This window comes from Strongylocentrotus purpuratus, unplaced genomic scaffold (genome assembly GCF_000002235.5).
Source record: "Strongylocentrotus purpuratus isolate Spur 01 unplaced genomic scaffold, Spur_5.0 spur5_scaffold_6, whole genome shotgun sequence".
Lineage (NCBI taxonomy): Eukaryota > Metazoa > Echinodermata > Echinoidea > Camarodonta > Strongylocentrotidae > Strongylocentrotus > Strongylocentrotus purpuratus.
In genome coordinates, this window is record NW_022145612.1 from 11,036,638 (window position 1) to 11,061,479 (window position 24,842).

Sequence of the window (24,842 nt, forward strand, 5' to 3'; positions counted from 1 at the left end):
TCCAAGAATCATGGTCAAGAAATTAAAAACGGACCAACTTCCTCTTAATTTTATTTTCCCCCGATAGTAATGAAAATCAGGAAATGCGACAGGAACAATATTAGATCTGCGAAAAAGAAAGTTGAGAGAAATGAGCAACATGAGGGGAAAAAGAAATAGACATGTACAAGATTATTGATAAACTAAAATGGTTTCCATTTTCAATTGAAGAGCAAGTCACATGAATTACATATTAGCGAGTATCGAAAGGGAGCAACGCGCTTGTTGAAGTTTGTAGAATATTTATGATTAAACTAAATAATTAATAAACTAAATAATATGATTATAACCAAAGAGTAAGACGTGAAAGTTTACAGCTATATACTCTTTAAAGTGAAATCAAGTAGATTCAACAATGGGGCCGACGTGTATATCCGAAAGTCTCTAATTGTGGCATAGTGATTGAGAAGTTTCTTTCAGAAATACCGCCGATTTTCCGAGATTTTAACGCAATTTTATTGTTGTCTTTTGTTTCCAGTTTCTCTGATTTGGATAATTTTTTGAAAGGTTTAACTATTTTCGTTTGATTTGTGCTTTCTCTTGCAACACGGATGGTTATACCAAGACAGATTTCTTGGAAAATAAACACGGCGACAAGGAATATTTCATCGAAACATGTCTTCTGAATAAACAAGGTGTGCTTAGTTCGTATAGTACCGGCAACCAAATAAATAACACCACAAGATTTTACTTCGGCCCTTAACCTTTGCTTAGGATTATCGGCGCACCCTCACTCTACTAAACTCAAACGTCAAATCATTTTTTCTGCAAAATGTTAGATTCCCACTTTCAACATGATCGATGCAGCACTGTAAAGGTTAATTGGGACCAGCATGTTAAAAAGCTTGAATTTACAATTTTGGAACAAAAAATAATGTTGTCACTCGTCGAACTGTTTACAATTTTAACTTTTATGTTATCTCGTTTAAACTTAGCTACACTGTCTACATCGTGCATTCAGAAATTCAAATCATTATTTAATTTTTTTCTTCTCCTAAAATTGCATTACATGTACTTTTCCAAAGTTAGTAATCATGTGTAACTCATTAAAACAGTAAGAATCCCATTTGTCAGGTACTTTTTATCGTCCAAATTTCTTTTTTCTTCCCTTTCGTGTACCTATGCATGCCAGAACTTACTATAGTTTCCCGGGTCAGTTTAGGGCACATACCGCATACCACCCCGTTTCATTGTCAACAGCGTAGAAATAAAACTATCTAGCTTGCTACTTCAGAGTCCGGGTTTATACTTTCATTCTTGGAAAGTTTTTCCCCATCGACCATAATTATATCCCCCGTAAATCATGTACGTGCTCCGCCTCCGGAAGTAAATTACGCGGTACACATACACACACAGGTAGTGGGAAATGGTACCGTGTTGAGCTTCCAGAGGCCCACAAACACGGTTTCTCTCGAGCGAGGCAAAGATGTTTAGAATTCCACTATCTCTCCCTACTCTGGTAGGAATTGTATTAAATGTTATTTTGTTTAAATCTGAAGCAAGCTCTGGAGTACTGACATGCACGAGCCCCTGTCAACAAACGGTAAGTTTACATTCTATACATCTTTTGTTTAAAGTTTGTTTTTCTTCTTTATACTTCTATTTATCCGAATGCATAATCAGTGCTGCATAGAATGTTATGTTCCGAAAAACAACTTGAAAATGTTAGCTTCCAAGTCGTGACATCGTCCGAAAATCTGCTGATAAGTTGACAGATCATATTTGATAGTGTTGATGGTAGGGATATGACGTACTATATTGTGAGAAATCTGAGTGGATTACCAGCGAAGTGGCTGGTATATAGCAAATGTATTATGTAATGATCAACTCCTGATTTAACTTAATGCAGGCCTACATTTTACACTCCAGAAAAGTGAAAAGAATAGTAGAGAATTTAACTGAAATATCACTTTTGGATGATTTAAAAACCTTTTGTCCTCTAACTTTTGATTTACTGGGTTACGGAAAACAATTTTAGTATATTCAAGTTTTTATCCAATATAAGTGACCTGCATGGGTTGACTTCAAAAGCTTGTTTGATTGTTTTAGGTCAAGTATTAACATGAATATTGAAATGGTCGCGTTTTATTTTTTGAGTAACCCTTCTATGAACTAGATCTAGATTCTCTTCTCATTCCAGAATCATTTTGAAGGTAAGGTGTAATTTTCATGGAACAGTTTTAGATCACACTTTTGATGAAAGTGAAAGAGCACTTGAAGATAATGTTTACAAAAGTCATAAGCCTACCTGGGATTCCCCAACTCTGAAAATGGAAGTGTTTGGACTTTGGGAAGGAGCTTAGCTATGTTGGCCTCGATGGAGGTCTGCCATGTCTGTTGTTATGTTTATGCTGAAGTGGGCCGACTATTTGTGCTTGTTTGTTGGTTTTTTTTTCACACTTTTGATCTTGGTTTGAATATTGAACAAAAGAGTCCACAGGTACATGTAAAATGTGCATGCCTACCGTTTTCACTCTCCCTGTCTCCCCCTTTTCTCTCTCTCTCCCTCTTTCTCTCACTATCTCTCTTTCTTCTCTCTCGATCTTTTTCCCCATCTTTACGTTTCTCTGCCTATGTCTGTCTGTCTGTGATTCTCAAATCATCAAATATGGCTGACTGATGCCTACTTTGTGGGTAATAAACTGTAACTGTGATGAATTTATCTCCTATGGAATGTCATAGTGTCCATTATAAGGGGAACAGTAGTCATGTGATTCTGGTTACCATACTTTCGACAAAATTGAAAGTTTAATGGTCTGTTTATGTAGGAATAATTCAGGATGAGACCATAAATCACACTGTCAACATTGAATGACTTCACATTCTAGCTTGTTAACTCTTTGTCCACATTGATCAATAAAGAGTGCATTGCCAAAATAAAACGTTTGTATCACATACGACATTTATGTAACATATACAGTTTATTTGGAGCCACAATGTGTTAACTCATATACTATAAGAATAACACCGAGTTAACTTAATACCCTTGTGGTTCAGAACAGTCTTTAAAGTCCGAACAACATAACTTGTAAAGGGTTTCATTATGCAGAAAATTAAGAGTTGGCCATACAAAGGAATGTAGTAAAGAGAAATTAAACTTTTTGGAATTCCGATTTAAAAAAAAGGTTGTTCTTCCTATCCTGGAAAATTTGTAATGAACTTTTAAGTAGATTTTCTTGTGAATAAAACCATTACATAACTTATTTAGGTGATTAATGAGATGTTCTTAATAGTGGGCAAGAGGTTTGCTGATACCCTATACTGCCTCTATAATTTTATTTATACGGGAAGAAATATATATAGTTGAGACTTGATTTGAGCCTCTGAACTTCACCTTATGTTATAGTCCTTTCCTTCAAAAATCAATCCAAAAGAGTGGTGAAGTGCGACGTCATCAAAAATCAATTTTCAGAATTTCTCAATTTTTTCTTCATATTCCGAAAGAACATTAAAAATGAAGTCCATAATTATGTCGAAGATCAATTGAATATGTTAGGTATTGGCTGAGATATGACCATCTGAATAAATATATTTCCTATAGGAACTCAGTGTTTTTTGCTCTGGCTCCTAACAATTAGGAGCCAGAGCCTAAAACCATTTATTCATTTGATTTTCGACATTTGAACTTCATTTTTGATGCTCATTCGGAAAATGAAGAAAAAATTTAGAAATTCTAAACATTGATTTTTATGACGTCACAGCTTCGGTACTCTATAGTATTGAGTGAAAAGTATGCCAGTTTGATGTATACAAAATAGAGAGGGATCAATTCGTTTTGGTTGTCAATGGTTTCACACACAACACCTGCATAAACCTTTGAAATCATTTATGAGACAGGCATGCGTAACCTCCCAGATAATAGTGTAAGTCGGATGAAGTATCTCGATGTTTGCCGGATGAAGTATTTTGATGTTTCATTACATTTGGAACAAACTTACATTGCATTATCCATCAGGTTGTTGTACAAAGATCTTGTTTATGACACCAAATATTTTAGTTTATACTCATTCAGATTAATTTGAATACCTTAAGCACAACTTTCTCATCCAACTACTTCTTTCTGTTTTTTGTTTTGTGGAGCTTCTCTCAGAAAAGGAATGGGAAAAAAGAACTTCGCTTTGAACTCAGATTGTAGTACAAATAACTTGTTTATGACACCAAATATTTTAGTTTATACTCATTCAGATTAATTTGAATACCTTAAGCACAACCTTTTAATCCAGCTACTTCTTGCTGTATTTTTTTGTGGAGCTTTTCTCAGAAGAGGAATTGGGGAAAAAAAAGATTTTCTTGTTTGCAGACAACTGAAGTAAGATTTATGCCTAGATCTGCCACCAAAGATGGTGTCATAGGCAGTATGTTTATGCATGGACTCTAGGGTACGGTTTATGAGTGGTATATCCCATTATGTTGTCACATAAGTTTACAAACCATTTAAAGATTGTTAATCTTGATACTGCAGCACGTATCCCACATGCAGGCAGATGAACTCAGAAGATTGTGGATCAGCATGTCAAAGGTCAAACTGATGCAGGGTCAATTTACAGAGAAATCTTCAACATTCATGACACAGAGATCTATTTCGGTTTGTAGTACTCTCTAGTCTGGTTCTAAGGGAATCCAAATGTAATGGTGTTTGTCTCATCTTAATGACGATGTGATTGATTCAGTATAGACTATCCCTTACCACCTTTCTCATCATTATTCACTAGCAGTTTTAGGATTTTTATTTTTTGTTAAGGGGGGGGGGGCAAGGATGTTGACTTCAACTGGCACCCTTCATGATGGAGGTCAAATGCAATATAAAATAATAATAATACAAACTATGCAAGCAAAAGGAAATGGGGGTCCAGATCCCCATCACAATTCGTTTTAAGTATTGAAAATTATAGGGATTGTTACGGCTTGATTAATCCTACCCAGGCTCATATAAAAACAATTTCTTAAAAGGGGAAAACCTTTTTTTTTTTGCCTAGGCGCAAGGCAAAGTGCTGGATGATATTTCAACTTCAGGGGATAGAATCAAGTGGGGCATGAAGTTCAAACCATAGAACAATGTGTATCACGTAGGGAATCATATCATCAGGTTTCAATATAATAATAACAACGGTCAAAGTTCAGTGAAGTTATATTACACACAAAATATGCTAGTAATCAAAGCTGAATTGTCTGAATCGTCTCATGATATAGATCATAATGAACGCCAATGATAAATTCATATATAGGTCTATAATATATGGGAGTAGTGAGCACTTAAGCTCTTAACTTACAAAGAGGTTATGTGGATACACAATAAAATCTAGAGACTTGCTTATAGTAATCTACTACCAAAAATTGTGTTTTACAAATTTATCCAAATGAGGAAGTGCCCTTTGAAAAGATTGTGTTCAAATCAGGCCCTTCCAACCAAATTATGAAGAATATGAGGAAGGAAGCTAGAAAACGTCATACAACCCCAAACGCGCATAGTTTTTGTTATTATAAAGGTTTATTTAACATTGGTTTTCCTCTCTAGACTTGGCAATCTGTTGATAACCAGGGTGATAACCAGGGTGATAACCCTGTACTGCTGTACTTCATGAAACTTATGAAGTCTTTTATTGTATTGCGAAAACGGTTTGTGTACAATTTGTGTACAATCAGCATAATTATAAAGGCTTGATTAGCTCAATCCATGGACCTACTAGGTCTATGCTCAACTTAAAACAAATCCACGGTTGTCCGCAACAAGGCTGTATATGCAAGTTATTGTAAATGGCAGTAAAAGACGTCTTGTTACGGGTAGTCAGCGAAATGACACCAAGGAGCTCCTGGATAACCATCAAGAGATTTTTACAACATGTTTACTTCTAACTATCAGCAGGGGCAGATCTGAAATTTTAAGGTGTGGGGGGGGGGGGAACCAATAACCCAGAAGACTAACCAGCAAGCAACAACAAAAAGTGCTCATAAAAATTATTGGGTGTTCATTTACCCCCAAAAAGCTATCTGGCACAAAAACGACCCCTTCCCCCTAGATCTATCCATGATTCAGATTATAATGTATTTTAAGAAAAGTTATTTACTGATGTTTGGACTTAGTACTTGGCCTTGAAACAGAGCTCAATACTAACAGAGGTCCAGAGGTCCAGTGCATACCCCCCCCCCCCCGGGGGGGGGCACCCTTCCTGGACACCCTACTTTTTCCTGATGTTTTTTTTTCTTTCTTTTTTCTTCTTCAAATTGTCAAAGATTTTCATTGTCATTGTAATTTTGACAGATTTCAATAGGTGATTTATAAAGCTTTGGAAGTGGCTTTAGGTTGATTTCTTTTGAAAGGCTTTGCGATTGATCGTGTTAAGATCAGCCATTGATGGATGGCTTGAGGTTCATGGAGGTTGCTCTGTACCTGGTACCTGGTATTAGCTTACTTTATATTTTGTGTATGTGGGGGGGGGGGGTGTTGTGACATGATTGAAGTGGCTTCATTTGAATAGCTGCCAACATCAGGCCCTGGGAAGACACTTAAAGAAGAAATTTTGGACATTTTCTGAAACCAATCGGTATGAAAGTGACCCAAATCTCTTGAGAGTTTAGAGGGGCGTAATTAACCCCTCAAATGATATGAACTCATGACCTTCCGAGTCTCATCAGATGATTATGTCTAAGTACGATTTTAGTTTTCTACAGAAGATGTATACCTGTATACCTGAGTATACCTGAATGAAGAATAAGTTTCCTGATTTGTAATTTAATCATTCTATTTTCCCTCTTACAGGATGCAACTGGAGCTCCAGGTATATCTTTACCACCATGCGTTATAAGTACCACAAGTAAGTCCATCTACAATTCTATGTATTAATTTCAGAAGAATATATACATGATATCTTATCAATTCCAAACAAAACGTAACTAGAGAAGAAAAAGGAAGAACTCACAATAAATTGACAAAAAATGAAAACTTTGATGAAAACTCAAAAACTTGGAGATGAATATTTTAGGTGCCATATTTGTCATTGGCAAGAGCAAAAAAGTTTCTGGCATGCCAAACTCTTGGATCAGCAAAGTACTTGATTAAAATGCTCCCATTGTGTAAAGTCTGTACAGTGCTTAGTACAAAGTTACCTGTTAAATTGTTGATTTTTTTGTTTTAAATCATATCAGGTAAAAGCAAACATTTGACAGAGTTTTTCAACAGATCCTTTGGGAAAATGGAGGAAAGGATCCATTTGTGTTGTGTATTTAAAGTTTATAATTTTTGGTGTGTGTCTTAAATTATTTCTCTTATCTCCTCACACATATTGCGTATGCTTTTCCCCTGCCACTAATCGCTCTATACCAGCCAGCTCTCTCTCTCTCTCTCTCTCCCGTTCTCTCTCTTTTCTCTCTCTCTCTCTGTTTCTTTATCTCTCCTTTCTTTCTTTATATCCCTGATCATATTTTTTTTTCTTTCACACTAACTTTTTAATGCAGAGTTTATACTTTGAATAGGATATCTTTGTTTTTACATCATGGACAATGTTTGAAGGATGCTTTGAGGCCTTCGATACCTTTTTTTTTTACTTTGTTTTGATACCAAAATGTAAAGGTGGGGAAATACCTGGGATCCATATCCTATTGAGGAGAGGTAAAACATAAAGTTAAGCTTCTTTTATCCTGGTAGCAACTCAATCTCTTACCTGCAAAAAAATGAGATAGAGGACGAGGAATAAAGTGTAATTGCAAGCTTAGGGGTCAAGTGCCAAAAAAAAAGAAAACATATGAAAATAAATGATGTCAATCATCCAAAGAAAACACAATATGGGAACAAACTAACTTTAAATGTCAAAAATGTTCGGACTCTTGATTCAAAACTTGTCTTAAGACACATTTATTCAATGATTAAGAATTTCTGTTCACATTGATGTATATTTCATATGTATTGTAATTTGTAGGTTCTTTTGCAATTTTTTTATTTTAGTGATTTGTAATTGTTTATCATTGTATTTTATTTGTTATATCGTTAAGAGACTCTCGATGGTAGGCACTTTAAAAGCAGCGTTTTTATTATTATTATTTAAATCCATCTCAAACATATAACTATTATCAAATGAACATTTATCTTTGTTTTGTTTTGTTTTCTTCTTTTCTTTTGGTTAAAGAAAAAATTAATGGTGGCATAGAGTGAGTTCAACCAGTGAGGGGGCACTGCCACAATAATTGTGTAGGGGGGAGACGCTGATCTTATTGGGGGAAATTAAATATGAGGCTAGAGGAGATCCAGGCTTATTCTTTCTTGTCAATTTCCTTTCTCAATTTCCTCATTTTTTCTTCTTTATTATTTGATTGAGGCATTCGCTTCCCTGTACCTACAGCTCTGTTAATTGATGAAATATTGTATATATTTGTTTAACTTCGATTAGGTAGTTGTGAAACCGATGGCACTGTACCTGTCAATCAGGCACCTGGTCCTCCCCTCCAGGTTGGCTTAGACTCCTACTCCTCCTCCTACATAGCAACAGATGGGAAGATTTATCTTGATCTGGCCCCTCGCTGGAAGGCTTCGACAGGTAAATGATACAGTGCACTGTCCACTTGCAGATTTAAGGGGCATGACCAGCGCTCACCTTGAAACCGAAGTGGCTTAGTTTCAGTACCCAAGTCCAAAGTTTAGGTGATGAAATTGTCCTCTTCAGCAAATTTTAGGATATTTGCCCCCTTCTACCCAACTAAAAAAAAGCCTATGCTAGTGACGTAATGTAGTATGCATGTACACAGATATACACAATTTCAGCCCATTTGAAAGTTATTTGAATTATGTAAAGAAAAAAATCCATTAAAAATAGACATGGCAGAGAGAAGGGTCGATCCCTCTTTATATACAATTTGGAAACTAAAGCTTTTTCCCCCATGAAATACGGTATGATATCTGATGATAATACTAATCAAGCCTTAAACCATACCAATGGAATGTACCAATGTTGTTTGAACATAATGGATGTATCATAATCAGAAAACTCATGGCTGTTATTATTTTGTCCAGATCGTATCAACTATTTGACTGGATATGAAGTTAAAGTCATGTGTCACCAAAGTATTTGTGCAACGCAATCCTTCTGTGTCACAATATTATTCAACAGAACATTGACGGTTAGTGATGCTCAGGTAAGTCACATTATTTTATTTACTTTTTTACGCTATTAACAAAAAAAGGTGATTTAATAGCCATTAAAATATACATGTATTATTTTACCAGATAGCGGTTATCAAATTTAAGAAAAGATATTTTTGAAAAACAATCCATATAATTTTATTATCTAATGGAAATTGAAAGCGAGATTCTTCAAATTTTGAAAGTCTTTCAAATGAAAATTTTCAAACAAAAAGAATATTGAAATTTAAGATAATATCTCACATTATTACCTATACACGGCATTTTAGCTGCGTATTTTGAACGCTACTCCGAATACGAATCCAGAGTGGGCAACATTTGCCATATTGACCTCTTCCGGGTTTTCCCCGTAGACCACTGTACTAAATCAGAGGGCAACATTCTGCCATATTCCATCAGTGCGCTTGCGCAGTTGGATCCAACTGCTTAAAACCAAAGTTGTTTCATTTGTGAAAAAATGCCTTGTATAGGTAATAATAATTATATTGACATGGCGTCTTTCGGGGTACATCGGAAATATCGACCGCGCTAAGACTTTATATTGCCCTCGTCAATATGATCTTAGCTTGGTCAATATTTCTGATGTACCCCTCAAAACCCAGTCAATCTAATATAAATATGCATATATAAGCTTCCACATACTTGGATTGCTTTTGATGTGCTCTAGCCCTGCAATAAAGTAACTCATGGAGAAGATTAGACTACCTAAGTATTAATCTACAATTTAGTTAGGTTTAAAGGGTACCATCAGTCACCTAATATGTAAATTGTACCCTCCTTGTATACATGTATGTTTAAAATCAACCACCCATCCAAAAACAAGCAAAGATCAATGAAAATGAAATTAAAATTCAGTTAGTTGATTAGCATAGTAGCACACACATGATTTAGCAGTCATGCAAAACAAACACTCCCCAATTGTCATTCAATAAAATCTGAGAATGTTTACTATTATCTAGATCTATTAGAAATAAATCATTGTCAAAATCATTCAATAAATTGGGGTAACAAAAATTATTCCACCATTATGACCAACAGTGTGTATAGCTTACAGTTACAGAAGCATGGAGAAATTACAGATAATGTAAAGCCACATGCGCGGAAATTAATTAGGACTCAGGCTCCTTTTGCGTGTTTGTATGTACAGATGCTTCAAGTAGTTTATCAGCAAGTATTTTGTGTTTTTACATTCATAGAGAGTATTGTAAACTTGCATTGTTTTATATTTGGACTATATACCAGCATTTAGAGTAAATTATCTTTTTGTAACCTTAACTATGCAATTTTTTCTTGTTTATTTTCATAATTTAGTCCAATTTCTCAGTGACATGCCAGTATGGGGATTTTGCACAGCCTGACATGGATTACATCACCATTATCCGCAGCCTACCAAACAATGATGATAATTCAAATGAAGGAAGATTTCTAACAAAACTCCCAAGTAAGTGGCAGTGAAAAAGTAGTATGGAAGTAGTGAGCAATCTGACTAAAAAAACTCTCAAAAAACTGTAGAAAAAGTTGTAAAGAGCTCTAATTAAAAAATATAAAAAAAGGAGTATAAATTGATAGCTGGAGAAAATATAGATATTTCGTATCCAAAAGAGCTCATGAGAGCAAGAATCAATTTTACACTGCCTGGTAGATGTTTTTGTTTTTTGTAATGGTTTTCATTATTTTCATATTCATTAACATGAGCAAAGAAACAGTGCCTCAAATGACGCTACTTTTCTTTTGAATATATATTTACCTTCTGATTTATTATATTTTGTGCAGGTTGTGGACAGGAATCAAATTTAACTGTATGCAATATTGGTAAGTTACTTGAATATACATGTGACCCTTTTGACCATTTTTTTATGTTTCATGCCAGCTCTCTGTTCTGATCTTTAGACAATACATTTCATATGCATGAAGGAGCAAATCCGGAAAGGTTCAGGATTTCCCAACACGTCCAAATGGGTCATCTTTGCCCCTTCAATTTGGCAACAATTTTGATTTTACTCTTCATTCCGTAGGGCAAATGAAAATTGTGTTGATTGAACCTATTCAAATAAATATTATAAAAGACAACAAAAATGCCAATTGTAATAACAATAATAATAATGAACGTTATTTGTATAGCGCATATCACTCACATAAAGAAAGTCCCTATGCGCTTAGAAAAGATGGAAAAGATGTAGATGGAAACAATGGTCACGATTTCCACCAATGTTGCCAATTTTTCTATTTAATTTCCAATTACATATATTTCCATCAATGTTGCCAATTAAATAGCACAATGTGCTGCAACAAGAATGAATCCCATATTTCCTGTGATTTTTGCTCGTGCTAAAAAAGCATAGATTATGTGCAATACTCAGCATTTTTGGATCAAAAGAGAATGCCCCAAAAATCACTTTAAGGTGACACTGTCTTGCTATGGGTTATTTTTTATGAGTGACATATCAGCAATATTATGGTGGTGAAACTAAATTGTAGCTCAAGTTTTCAGGGGTACACAATGTAATTCTTTTCAAGGGATAAGAGCCCTGAATAAGGCTGATGGGTGTTACTAATTGGCTCTCAATGTATTCTCTGATCGTCTTCTGGAGAATGGTTGAAACGTTGAATACCAAGAGCTCTACATAATTATAAGCAAAACCCATCCCTTTTCATGGCTCATATTCCTATAAAGGACTTACACAGTGTAACTCTGAAAACCTTACCTATATGATTCTGTTGTAGGTTAATAGATCACTTGTGTCATGTTAAACATGAATTTGTTTGCTATGTAGAATCACCTAACGATTGGAGACCACCTTTTCGACCAACCCTTACTCAAATTGCCAATGGTTCCGTGCAGGTGACTTTTTGGCCTAGCAATAAATATACAGTCTATGAAGTCATGCTTCAAAAACAAGAAGGCAACTACGAGCACTATCAGGTGACCTACAGGTTCAATCCCATGCTAAACTTGGTGAGTTAATGAGCTGCTAGCTCATGTTTAAGAATATAACTGAAGTTTACGTAACTTGTTTTTAACTTTTCTTGCCCCTAAAGTCTGGAACACCTGCCAGGCCTCCACCGTGGATTCATTCAATAAACTTCTTAATACTTTATATTTTTAGTCAATGGCATCAGTATTTGGCGTTACAAAAACTGATGTTGAATTGCCCTTTGCGACCGACCAAAAAATCTTAAAATCTACGGTCAGCTTTTTAATAAAGTTTAAAGAATTAAAAAATATGTATTTTGTTTGTTTAAATGGGATATAAATGCATAAAATCATCAAATTTCCCCCAAATTTTCACTCAAATCCTGCTAGCGTAAACAAGTAGACATAGCCTCGTACCTGTATATACCATGCACTGCACCAGCTAGAAACCAGCAAGATTTGGGCGAGATTTGGGCGATGTTCCCGGGTTTTTTTTTTAGGGGGGCGACGGTCGCCGTTTTGAGGGGAAAAAAAGTATTAAAAAAATAAGATATCCGACCGACCGACACAGGTTCTGGCACCTAAAGGGCAATGTAACATCTTGTTTTTATGCCTTAATAGTAGTGACATTGTTAAAAACATTGTTAGTAGCGGTGGTAGTAGTAGTAGTAGTAGTAATAGTAGTAGTAGTAGTAGTAGTAGTAGTAGTAGTAGTAGTAGTAGTAGTATTAGTAGTAGTAGATGTAGTAGATGTAGTAGTGTTAGTAGGAGTAGTAGTAGTAGTAGTAGTAGTAGTAGTAGTAGTAGTAGAAGTAGTAGTATTTGTAGTAGTATTAGTAGTAGTAGTAGTAGTAGTAGTAGTAGTAATAGTAGTAGTAGTAGTAGCTTGTAAAGGTAGTAGTAGAAGTAAAAGTAGTAGTAGTGAAATTTTTGCATGTTCTTGTTTGTTCTGTTTCTTTTTCTCTCTCATTCCTGATATCTTCTTATGCACTTTAAAAAAAATATAGTGCACTTTAAAAAAAAAAAAGTATATCTCCAATTTATATTAGAAACATTCTTTTGGCTTCATGACAGGTTTTTCCATAACCTTTCTGTAATTATTTCATTCAGGAGAATTCTTCTCCTACTGTGCTTTTCAACAACGTGCTAGAGGGAACTTATACAGCATATGTAAGTTTTGAAAGTAACATTGTAAAACATAATCAAGTGATCTAATAGTGTATATAATTTTAAACATGCTTTTGATCAAATTGTTACCCTCCAAATCACATGAAAATAAATTGATTTGATTTGATTTGATTGATTTATTTCTGTTTGATTTTGACGGATATGTTTATCATTTCAGAAGCGTTGATTTACTAGTCTTGACTTACATTTTTTTTTAAATTTCTTGTTATATGTCCATGATATTCATAACTTTACAAATATCTTTCTCTTTTCTCTATTTGCCCTTTAAGAAATATCTTAAAGATCATCATCAGTTCTTGATAACCGAAGGTTGCACGATTGTGATCAGACTTTAAAAGTTGCAATATATTGTTTTTATTCATATACTTATATTCATGGTTTATTAATATTTAAAACAACTTAACCCCTTTTATGAATTCTTTTTGCACCTCAGGTATGGATTAGTGAAACACTGTGCGATGGATGTCCATGGATTAACTCCTATAATAACATTGCTGTTAAAGGTGAGTTCTGAATTCTATTTATCTTCAAATCCCCATTCATGCTACCTTCAATCGAGATAACGCATCCTCCTCCCTTATGCTACTTAATAATAATAATAATGGAACAGCCTGGCAGCACGCTGACAGTACAAAGAACGTCCAGGGATTAGCATGCTATGCCTGTATTCCATTTAAAGCTCATATGTCTTCCTCACACCGCTTGCAATCTTTAGTTCATATATGTGATATATAGGCTGCATAGCCCTTTGAAGATAACTAGAAGAAGATTATTGAAGATCTTCACCATTTGAAATCTCATTTCCATATAGGCTTTCATACAAAATCCTCCTGGTTCCCGTACGCAATGGGATAATTTCCTTGTGACATGTATGATTACGGGGAATTCATCTTTTTTTGCAGCTATGCCTACTCCTGCCTCATCTACGACCCATCCTTCATCATTGACGACCCCCTCTAACCCAACCACGTCCCCTACAGCCACGCCTACACCATCTTCACATCTACATACCTCCCTCAGACCAGAGGTCAAACCGAAGGTCAAACCGGTGGTCACACCGGTGGTCAAACCGGAAGCCAGTCTTCCATTGGCAACACTCTCTGGAGCTCTGGGTGGAGTCCTAGGCCTATTACTGATGGTCCTGATCTTGTTTTTTATCGTCCGTTCCTACATGAGGAGCAGAACGCCTGGTCCTCCCAAGGAGACGAGGCATGGAGGTGACCCGACACTATCATCCATGTCTCATCACAAGAACATTCCTTATAGTAAGACCGGTTGCTTTCATAACATAGGGGAATCATAGCATAAAAACAATGTTATGATAATAATAATGATGATAACAATGACAATGATATAACTAATAATACTCATAATACTTATGACAACAATATATATAGTAAAAATGATTATGATGGAGATAATGATAATAATAACGATATAGAAAATAATGTTGATAATAATAATAATTATAACAAAAAAATAATAAAAGTATGTCCCAATGACAGGTCCCAATTCTTGATATTGATATTTCTGTGTTCCTTAGCCTTAATATAACAGGGTTTCATTATAACAATTTAGTCTCCTTGGTTCCATAGAAGTTAATTATAACTAATTATAGCTGTTATACTTATGTTATAAGTAAAATTATTAGAACCCAGCTATATGATTTTTAGACTGAAGCTGAAGAAATTAAAACCATATTATTTTTGGAGCTAACGCATTTACAGTTTATTACAATTGCTTTGTTATTTAGTGTGTGCTTCTATCAATTAAAAAAATGTTTTAACGTTGTTGTTGAACTGAATCTGCAATGTCATGATTTGTGTTGCAGAAAATCCATAACATTTATTGATATCGGCTTCATTGATAATTTGCAATGATTTCCTTCAAAAGACAACTTTAGTGTCACAATATTTTCTTGCAGATGACTGTGATTCTCTGAATGGCACCCAGTACATCAATCACTTCACTCTGTCGAATGGAACCACCATCTACTCAGACGACCCCACCTGCAGATTCACCAATCCCTCCATGGTACCAGCAACTATTCACCATGACAATATGATCAATGGAAGACTGAATTTGCAGGAGAGTCAGTTTTATGCCGATTCTATGCCTTACAAAGAAATGGATAGCATCAGTAAAGTTGTGGATATCCATTCCCCCGTGGACGTCCAAACATCCTCTAAATGTGAGCAACCGTCATCGCCCGACTCTGGTTTAGAGTCACTGTACTCAGATGGAACAATGGAGGATGGGAGAACACTGTTCTCTTTAGCTTTAACTTCTTTGGGGGATGAAGTATAGTAGAATCTCAATGCACATTCCCTAATGCCTTTTATCATTTAATGAGGAATAGAACATATCAGAGTAAAGATTCAAGATATTTCCTGCTCCTTACAAATTGTACATTTTCGTCAACGAATTAGTGATAAGGTACTGCGCGAAGTTGGGTTACATCAGAAGATAAACGACTTTCCTAGTGTTATTTCACTCTCATTCTATCATCACATAATGGAGGGTATAGTGTATTAGTAGTGCACGTTATCTACAAATTGTGTTTTTCATGATAAAGTGGTCTACAGTATTAATATATAGACCTTAAGAGTACCAATCAAATTTATACAATTTATTTGTGTACAGCTTTAATGTATAAAATCAAACTAAAATAGATCAGCCGGCATTCTATGGGTTAAAAAATAAGGAGTATGAAGATAAATAAAGAATAATGCGTCAGAAGTTCAACTTAAGTTATGTACATGTGCTTTCCTATACAATCATCTACTGGAGCAAGTTTCTTTCATGCTATTTAAATACATAAATGAAACTCACTCCATATCTTTTTGAGAAGCAATATTTGGAGGTCTTATCTTGGTTTAAGTATAGCGACATGGAACCCTCGCATACAAAGTAAAGTACGTTGGGGTTATTTGCAACCTTTAAGTTGGCTGCAAACCATGATTAGGATCGCACAGTCACGGAGGATCTTAATTTCAAAGAAAGTTTGCCAATGTTGAATATGTCAAGCCAAAGAGCATTATGTGTCCTAGAATCCTATGAACTATTTTCTCTGACAAATCTAGTATACCTTACAATCTGTTTGTTTAAGATGTTTTTTAGTGAGATTGTAAATAATGATTTTGGTATGAATGTAATATTTAGCTCTTTTGGTAACAAATAAAGAACAAGTAAAATTGAAGTAGTCAATACGTGTGCATGTTAGAAAAGAGCACCGCCCTGTCATGTGTTATCTTTTGGCCATTTAATTCCCTTGCCAACATTTTATACATGTTTTTCAAAATAAAATAACATGAGCCATATTTTATTAGAAAGTAAGAGTGTATTGATATAGATGATACTTGCACTTCCTTTGAAATATATTCAGAATATTTCAATATGATATCTATTTATTCCAGATTGTGTTCTAGCCCTTTTTGACTTTCATTTATGTTGTTTCTCATGACATCTGTGTTCCAGGCAGAAGAAAATATTTATGTTATATACTTTGATACAATGTTAATACCTTTCTGGCTCTGAACAGATTACATTAAGGGGCTGTGTGCCTTCAAGTAGATATATGTTCATAATTCATATATGTATCTAAATATGGAATTACGTTGTCACCCACAAGGGCTTACGTAGTCATACTGTACCTCTAGGTAAAAATTAGATACATAATATATTTTCCTCTAATTTAGGACATGAGTTTACCAAAATGGCAGTCACTTCCAGTTGGACATCCAAGCAGGATGGGTTTGAAAAGTATTTTGGTGATAAGGACATTTAATGAATCATTCAGAGCATTCACTAAAAAGAAAGGTGAATTGTGAACATACTCTACAAAGTGAATATATATTTCAAAGTTGGACATTCAAACAGGATGGGTTTGAAAAGCATTTTGGTGATAAGGACATTTAATGAATCATCTAGAGGATTCACTAATTGAAAAAGAAATGAGAATTGTGAACACACTTTACAAAGTGGATATATATTTGTTGTTGTTTATGTCATGTACAATCTTGATATAGCTTATTGACTAAGGCTGCATTTGTGTTGACCACTATTCCAGTACTACAAAAGTGTATGACATTTTAAAATCCATATAGACGTACGGTGCTAATGAGGTCCTCTTAAAGTGTGTTTTAAACTGGGTTATGCCTCGTTCAGATATGATGCTGTAAACCTTGATGGTTTGTTTTTTATAATGATTTAAGTGTAATTTGCTTGGCAATACTGTATCTTATAACACAGAGCTTTAGTAAATATGCACATGACCTTATTTTATTTTCACTATAACAAAACTGCTATGGTTTAATGCTTCATATCTAAACCTGCCTTTAAGGTGTATGATGAATTTTGGTTTGGCGATATGAGGATGTGGGGGATAGAAGTGTGTGTGTGTGAGGGGGGGGGGGGCATGTGGTGTGTTAGTGAGTGTGTATGGGTGCGTGCGTGTGTGACTGGGTGGATGAGTGTGCGTTATTGTAGCCTCGTTTTAATAATCATTTATTCATTTTTTGATATAGATTATTTCTATTATTCTGTCGCTCCAATTTTGGGTATTATGAGGGGGCTAGGAACAGTTTGTGGTATGTGTATGGTAGTGGGGTCGGGGTTGTGTGTGTGTGTGTGTTTGTGTGTGTCGTGTCGTGTGTCGCACGGGGGGGGGGGGTAGTAGTGTGTTTGGTTGGATTGGGTTATTTGTTTTATGTTACAACTGATTTCATTTTTGTTTATCAATCGTACAATCTATGTATTGAATATATTTATCTATGTATAGATGAAAAACAACTGTATTTCTAAGAATGATTTGTATTGTTTTGGAATGAATTAAAACAAATATTTTTTTTTAAAAGTGTGTATAAGCATGTGTGGGTGTGTTTAAGAGGGTGAGGGGCTCAATGATTTAGAATCTTCATCAAACAAGGTCCATATCATGATGTAATATTAGCAATATAGGCATGGATGTGTTAACACACAAGGAAATTGATGGTTCATTGCAAATGGAGAGATTCCTATCTGTCAAAATTGTGGTAAGAGCGCCATCTGGTGCAGACATCTCTTCCACGTTGGTACTGTTCCAAGATACTATTCCATTCAGCTTTCAATACTATATATTTGAAATGTTAGCTCATAAATGTTTCATTTTGTGCTGCTACTATGACATGATATATTGATTATATTCTGTCATGTTTTTCCCCTCTTTCTACTTTGTCTGTTGATATAGTTGTTTAGGATGTCATGTGTACTTATATAAGTCTTATATGAGGAAATATTTCCTTCCTCGCTTGCCAGAATACCCATGCAATATTTTTTTTTAAATAAATATAATTGTATTTTTGGGGGTAAATGTAAATTGGGATTTTCATTGCTGAGTGAAAATCAAACCACACAACTATGAATAGAATCTGTAAATTTATTGTGTAATACACGCATATGCATCAAGTGCGTTTTTTTTTAGATAAAGAAGATTTATGATACCTTAACAACATTTTCTCACTTTTACATTATGAGATTAATGTGTCAATCCGTGTAGTGTGATATTTTCAAACCTAGTTCCAACACGATACCAAAGCCCAATGTTAAACCCAACCTAATATTAACCCCATCGCAACCCAGGCCCTCTATCCCTGAACCCCTGAACTATACCCACTACAAGCTCCACTCCTTACACATAATGGACACTTGCTTTGCGTGAACTTGACGAGCCGCTGAAAGTAGGAAGAACAAATTTGGATGGATACAAAATGAAGACATATTGTGAGAGGTAGATCTATATAGAGGACGGCATTGGGGTAAGGTTAAAAGGATGCTTAAGGTTCTGGAATGTGGGGAATAAAGCCTAAATGCACGAGTATATCTTCTGGCATGAGTATCACATACATTAAAAAATAATTAAATTGTCCGACTTGTTGTATATTGCTTTGGTCTTTTCTTTAAGCCTTCAGCATAACAAAAGCCCTCGAAAAGTCACGGGCAAAAGGAGAGACTTTTATCTAAATATTAAAAATGTTGTGGATAACTCGAAACGTTGCAAAATTCATGTATATTTTATCATGTTTCGGAAATGCAAAATATAAATCAGAATCTTTTCCGGGGAAGGAGGAAGTAGCAGCGATAGGCTGAAACACTACTTAGTGAAAACTACAACAACAAAAACATTTGACCTAAATCACTAATTATCTTCCATGATAATAAAATAGCCTACCAAATAAGAGTAGACACCTAGCGATCATTGCGGCTACCCTTTGGGAGGGGGGGGGGGCACACTTATTGTTTCACACAGTCTTTGATAGAATATTCATCGTACACAACTATGCGGTTTCGGTTTCTTTCTTCAAAGAGATCCTTTAACATCAACGTACTGTGATTTCTAATTTAGGGGGATTCCCTACTTTTTTCACAGATTGGTCGGTTTGACTAGAAGAAAAAAAAATCAGTTATAAGTTAATTTCAGAATATGTGGTTTCGAGCTTTCTCGTTCCCTTTCCCAACCATAAATCTATGGTGGTTTTGTAAGCCAGGAATATTTAGACTTACCTCTGCAATCCACCTCTTTCTCTTTTTTGAATTAACACAGGACAAAAAGAAGGAGATAAGAAAAGAGTTGAGGGAGAGAAAGAAAGGGGGAGGTAGAGATTTATTTAAAAAAAAACGATGATGCATCAGAACTTAAAAGTAGCACCAATCTGCATGATATCCATATATTATCAACGTTAAATCATTCTTGCAGTACTTAATTGCTTTCAAATGTATACTTCTTCAGGCCACCTATTGACAAGACTCTAAAGACGGAGAAGAACAAAGCCCTTGCAGCACAAACCAGAGTCATATCCAAACCTAGCCAGCCACCTCCTCCTCCCAAGAAAGTGGCCCCTCCCTCTCCAATCAGGGCAGCTAAGGGTCCAGCAATCACTAAGACGGGCAAACATGTTCCTAAAGCAGGAGGCGATGCATCAAAAACAAAGGGCAAAGCTGAACAGGAGGTAAGCATGTTACTGATTATGAAAATGTTTAGCTCAGATCTAACTATTACATTTGTTATATTTTTTTAATTTTTCTTTCAATTTTTCTTTCATTCTCTCTCTCTCTCTCTCTCTCTAACCAGAAGCACTTTAAATGCATGGTAGGTTTAAAAGTAAGGTAGTCTGTAAATATTTTAAACAATAGAACCATGTAAGTTTGAGCCTTAAAATTTCATGTGAATTGACTGGAAAGATGCATTATATTCACACATATACACACAGACACACACACCCAACACACACACACACACACACACACACACACGCACACGCACGCACACACACACAATTCTGACTGATACAACCTTTTTGAACTGTTGTAATGTTGTTTGATTGATTTTAGACTGATGAAGCCTTACAGTACCGTGCTGGTATTAAAACAAGGCCTGGTGGTCCCAGGTATTCATCAGAATACCAGCGACAGTTTGCCTGGAAGCAACCATGAAAAGAATCACCTTTGATGGCTGCAGAACAGGTGAGAGTTAAACATTTTAAACAATTATAATATTGATATATGATGGCTTCGCCAGGGAATACTTGTTTCAAACCATTAGAATGCCTGTTTTAAAAAATACTCTCCTCTACATACATTGGGGTACAATATTCAGGTGATTACATGTACATCTCTATGCTATTCTATTCATCCTCACTGAATACTTAGATGAACATGCAAGTGGAGAGAATAAAGATTATAAGAAAGTTTTGTCCATTGGAATGCCGGCATAACACTTTGAAAATGTTATGTGTGAAGAAATGGCATTATTGTTAATAGTAGACATTCATCATTAACTCGCTATTTGCCATGGACCAAAATCCTGGCTGCCACAGTGTATCATACAAGTACACTGTATGTGTGACAAAACTTTAATTTAATAATGATTATTCCACTATCTCAATTCAAATCCTTGTAAATAACCTATAGTTGCTACATATCATTGAAAAAATATTCATTTACCAATTAGTTATTCAGCATTCATAAAATGCATTTAGATGTAGACTTTGTGTTGACATGGTATGTGCATATTATGTTATGTCATCTTTTCATAATGAATTTTTCATAATGAATATTTGATATCCAATATGTTCTATTTCTTTAGATGGTACATACCTCTAATGCAAACCTGGCTCCGTATGTACCTGATAAGATACCCCGGCACACAGAATACCAAAGGCAGTTCAAGCAGCAGAACCATAATGGCCCTTTGGTACAAGATCAGCTCATGCAGAATGCACAGCAAGAGATCAAAGCAAAGTACAGGGTCAAAACAAAGGTAAGTTTCATCAGTGGGAGAACAGAAAGCAATTCAGTGATTTGTCAAATAATCAATTCATTCAAGTAAACTTTGAGAAAATCAAAATCAAAACTGTAATGCAGTGCCACCAAATGTCACAAGCTTTACACTTACAGCATAAAACAAATGCTCGTAAGAACTATAAAACAATACAAAGTAGTGTATGATAATTATTCACACTTATCTATTCATACAAAACTGGAAAAAAATGATATCACTCTTTTCCAGATTCTCCCAAATTTTGTGATGGTTACTTGCTAAACTTATCCTTTTAACTCTTGATTTTATATTTAAATTTGGTTTGTCTTCATCTAGTATGACTCAGTTAACTTCTTCTCATATATCTATACATTAGTTCACATTTTCTAAGGACAGATTTATTTTCAATAATAAAATTCCTTTCTCAGAAACATTTCAAGAATTTTCCTCTATCTTTCTTTCTCACTTAATATGAAAGTATGAAATTTATTATGGTAGATACTATCCTTACCATTTCAAATGAATATTATTGAGGAGAGACAATTCCATATCTGGCTTGTTGTCTATGTGTCTTATATATTTATGCAATTGTAAATATAATCCTGCCAATTTTCTCCATCTCTCAGAGCAAACGAGGTAAGAAGCTGACCCCTGATAAACAGCAACCAGCTGGAGTGCTATCTGTAATCTCACATGATGATCCAAGACTCGTCAAATCATCTCAAAATCCACAGAGACCTTTCTTTCCACATGCAACAGTAAGGTCAGTACATGCTTTCCCTCTTACATCATATTATCTGGATGAGTTTCTTTTTTTGGTTATGTCTCTTTTTAAACAAAGGCAGTGCAGATAAAAATGAACTTAGAAAATGATTATGCTATTTCTATAAAGCTGTCAAGTGTCTTTCCACAGTACTGTACAGCAAAATACAATGTATTCTAATGTAATTCCATTTTCATTACTTGTATAAATCAAGTTATGAGTAGGACAAAATCAAGAAATTACAATGGTAGAGTATGCATAATTGACCAGCATTTCACCTGATATCAACTATAGAACCTTACATGAAAGCAAGACAAAGTTAAATAACCTGAAAATAATCTTTTTTAATGTCTGGGTACACACCATTATGAACAGGCGAACTAAATTTATTGAAAGATGTTGTCATTTGATTTGTTCTAGAAACATAAAAAGTATACATCCAGGTTTACTTCAGAGGGAGGATGCACATGAAGGTTGGTAACATAATAGAGTACCGAAGCTGTGACATCATAAAAATCTATTTTGGGAATTTCTTATTTTTTCTTAATTTTCTGAAAGAGCATAAAAAATAATGTCAAAAGGTTAAAAACCAATTGAATATGTTAAGCATTGGCTGAGATATGACCCTCTGAATGCTCTGGCTCGTAATGTTATGAACCAGAGCAATATAACACTGAGTTCCTATATATAGGAAATGTATTTATTCAGTTGATCATATCTCAGCCCATACTTAACATACTCAATTGGTTTTCGACCTTTGGACATTATTTTGTATGCTCTTTGGGAAAATGAAGAAAAAATTGAGAAATTCCAAAAAACAGAATTTTGATGACGTCACACTTCACCACTCTATAGCATCCAACAGATTCTCCAGAGAAGAGGGTTTGTTTGCCGAAAGGATTAATTCTGTAATTTTGGGGAAAGACTATACTTTCTAGAGTTGAATGGTTATTTTTTTTTTATCTCACATACAAATTCACGTTTCAGAAAATGGAGGTCAGAGTACAAGTCCAACTTCAAAACCCCTCAGGTGTTTAGTTATGAGAATGGAGTATGGAAAGGTGCAGATCCTCCTCATGTCCAACCTAAAGGTGAGTCATCAGATAGAGGGGTCAAACCAGAGCACCTCACCAGGTCAAAGTCTGTAGGAGACTTACCCAACTGGTTCTCAGAAGTAAGTCACTCTGGTATACATAGTCATAGGTGACATGACATTTGCTCTTCAGATGTTTCATCTAGGGTTTTATTTGAGGTATAGGGTCAATGTTGCAAGTGGGTTTTAGGGTTAGGGTTAAGGGTGAGGTAGAATGTTTGGTCTGATTTGAAGTTAGGAATTAATTGACCACGGAGCAACTGCTTCTGGCCCATATGCTGTAGGAGCTCCAAAAATGTTCAGTGATTTCAAGTACATTGTTTACAAAGAACTTCATGTCAAGTCAAATTTTTTGATGACTGCTCCAGAAAAGTTGTCTATGTATACAGGCTATTTAAGTCTATTTAATTTGAGATACACTGTTTATGTGACACTGTAGTGTGCCCATGCTCTATCAGTGATTAAGGAAGGGGTGTATTGGGTGGATGTTTTAAGCATTGTTTACCTTAAAACAATAATTTGTTTGTCACAATTCGGATTTTTCCTTTCATCCCAGTACTGAAGATATCCTAATATGTAAGCATCCAACTGCCGATCCAAAATTTCTCAGACTCCACAAATACTGTTACATTGTTGCCTTTGTTGGTCATATCAATTAAAGGGAACATTATTGTGTTACCTTCCAAAGTGGACAAATGTTATTTCTCATTTGTATGGTTTGTATATCACTTCAAATTTGTGTAAATTTGGAAGTAATGTTAGGAGGTGAGAGGGCAAATTTAAGCATTTACAGATTTATCTTTAATTAGAAAAATTAAACTTGGATAAGAATTAAAAAAAATAATTAACGCTGTTCTTTCAGGTCTTAGAATTACGTGAGAGGGCGAAAGAGTACCAGAAGCGGTCCCGAGGCACTAATTTTACCAGGCAGCATCTAGGTACTGGCTACTCAGGCCAAGTTATGGGAGGAATCCAGTGATCAACTTAGTACATCAAGCTCTATCTCCACTCAAACAACAGGATCAGAGAAAAAAGAGTGAGTGCTCCCAGAGCTCTGCTACTAAAGAAACAGATATGATGAAAAACTATGCTAGAAGTGTAGCAATGATATTAATTTTTTTTATGATTTTCGTTTAAAAACTGCACAATATTTTTGGTGTGAATGTGGGATATTTTGCAATGTAAATATTTGTTATGTTCATATTTCAAACAAATTTTGAAGACCTGCGGGCTTGAAAAGATGAATTTAAAAAAGTATTTCTGATTGCAATTCACACAACGAGCATAGATCTACTTCTTATCATGATGCTTAAATGTCTGATTTACTTTCCCTTGCTGGTAAACCAGTATGATAGTGAGCGTGAACATTATGTCATGATAGCTAATATTTGTGATCAAGATATTAATACGAGCTTATGA

The 24,842-nt window shown here is 35.1% G+C and overlaps 2 protein-coding genes across 2 annotated transcripts; both read left to right on the top strand.

The window, feature by feature from the left end:
- The first annotated feature begins 1,325 nt into the window (after positions 1 to 1,325).
- On the top strand, positions 1,326 to 17,215 carry LOC115919486. Its single transcript, XM_030973460.1, has 11 exons — positions 1,326 to 1,582; positions 6,797 to 6,851; positions 8,421 to 8,567; positions 9,041 to 9,162; positions 10,481 to 10,610; positions 10,943 to 10,981; positions 11,944 to 12,125; positions 13,194 to 13,253; positions 13,705 to 13,774; positions 14,174 to 14,536; positions 15,196 to 17,215. The coding sequence occupies exons 1-11, from the start codon at positions 1,466 to 1,468 to the stop codon at positions 15,576 to 15,578; spliced, it is 1,668 nt and encodes a 555-aa protein (XP_030829320.1). The 5' UTR covers positions 1,326 to 1,465; the 3' UTR covers positions 15,579 to 17,215.
- A 3,454-nt stretch (positions 17,216 to 20,669) lies between these two features.
- On the top strand, positions 20,670 to 24,450 carry LOC115918181 (nuclear protein MDM1-like). The gene is made up of 5 exons (XM_030972490.1): positions 20,670 to 20,771; positions 21,394 to 21,567; positions 22,194 to 22,330; positions 23,318 to 23,504; positions 24,286 to 24,450. Exons 1-5 carry the CDS (start codon positions 20,757 to 20,759, stop codon positions 24,400 to 24,402), a joined length of 630 nt encoding a protein of 209 aa, XP_030828350.1. The 5' UTR covers positions 20,670 to 20,756; the 3' UTR covers positions 24,403 to 24,450.
- Positions 24,451 to 24,842: the final 392 nt, after the last annotated feature.

What these genes read in the sequence shown, in the direction of transcription:
- LOC115919486 (XM_030973460.1), top strand. Translation starts at nt 1,466, where the DNA reads ATGTTTAGAATTCCACTATCTCTCCCTACTCTGGTAGGAATTGTATTA. An exon ending in TTTAACTGTATGCAATATTG is followed by an intron (nt 10,982 to 11,943) that starts GTAAGTTACTTG and finishes TTTGCTATGTAG; the next exon opens with AATCACCTAACGATTGGAGA. An exon ending in TCACAAGAACATTCCTTATA is followed by an intron (nt 14,537 to 15,195) that starts GTAAGACCGGTT and finishes ATTTTCTTGCAG; the next exon opens with ATGACTGTGATTCTCTGAAT.
- LOC115918181 (XM_030972490.1), top strand. An exon ending in AGTACAGGGTCAAAACAAAG is followed by an intron (nt 21,568 to 22,193) that starts GTAAGTTTCATC and finishes TCCATCTCTCAG; the next exon opens with AGCAAACGAGGTAAGAAGCT. An exon ending in TTTCCACATGCAACAGTAAG is followed by an intron (nt 22,331 to 23,317) that starts GTCAGTACATGC and finishes TTCACGTTTCAG; the next exon opens with AAAATGGAGGTCAGAGTACA.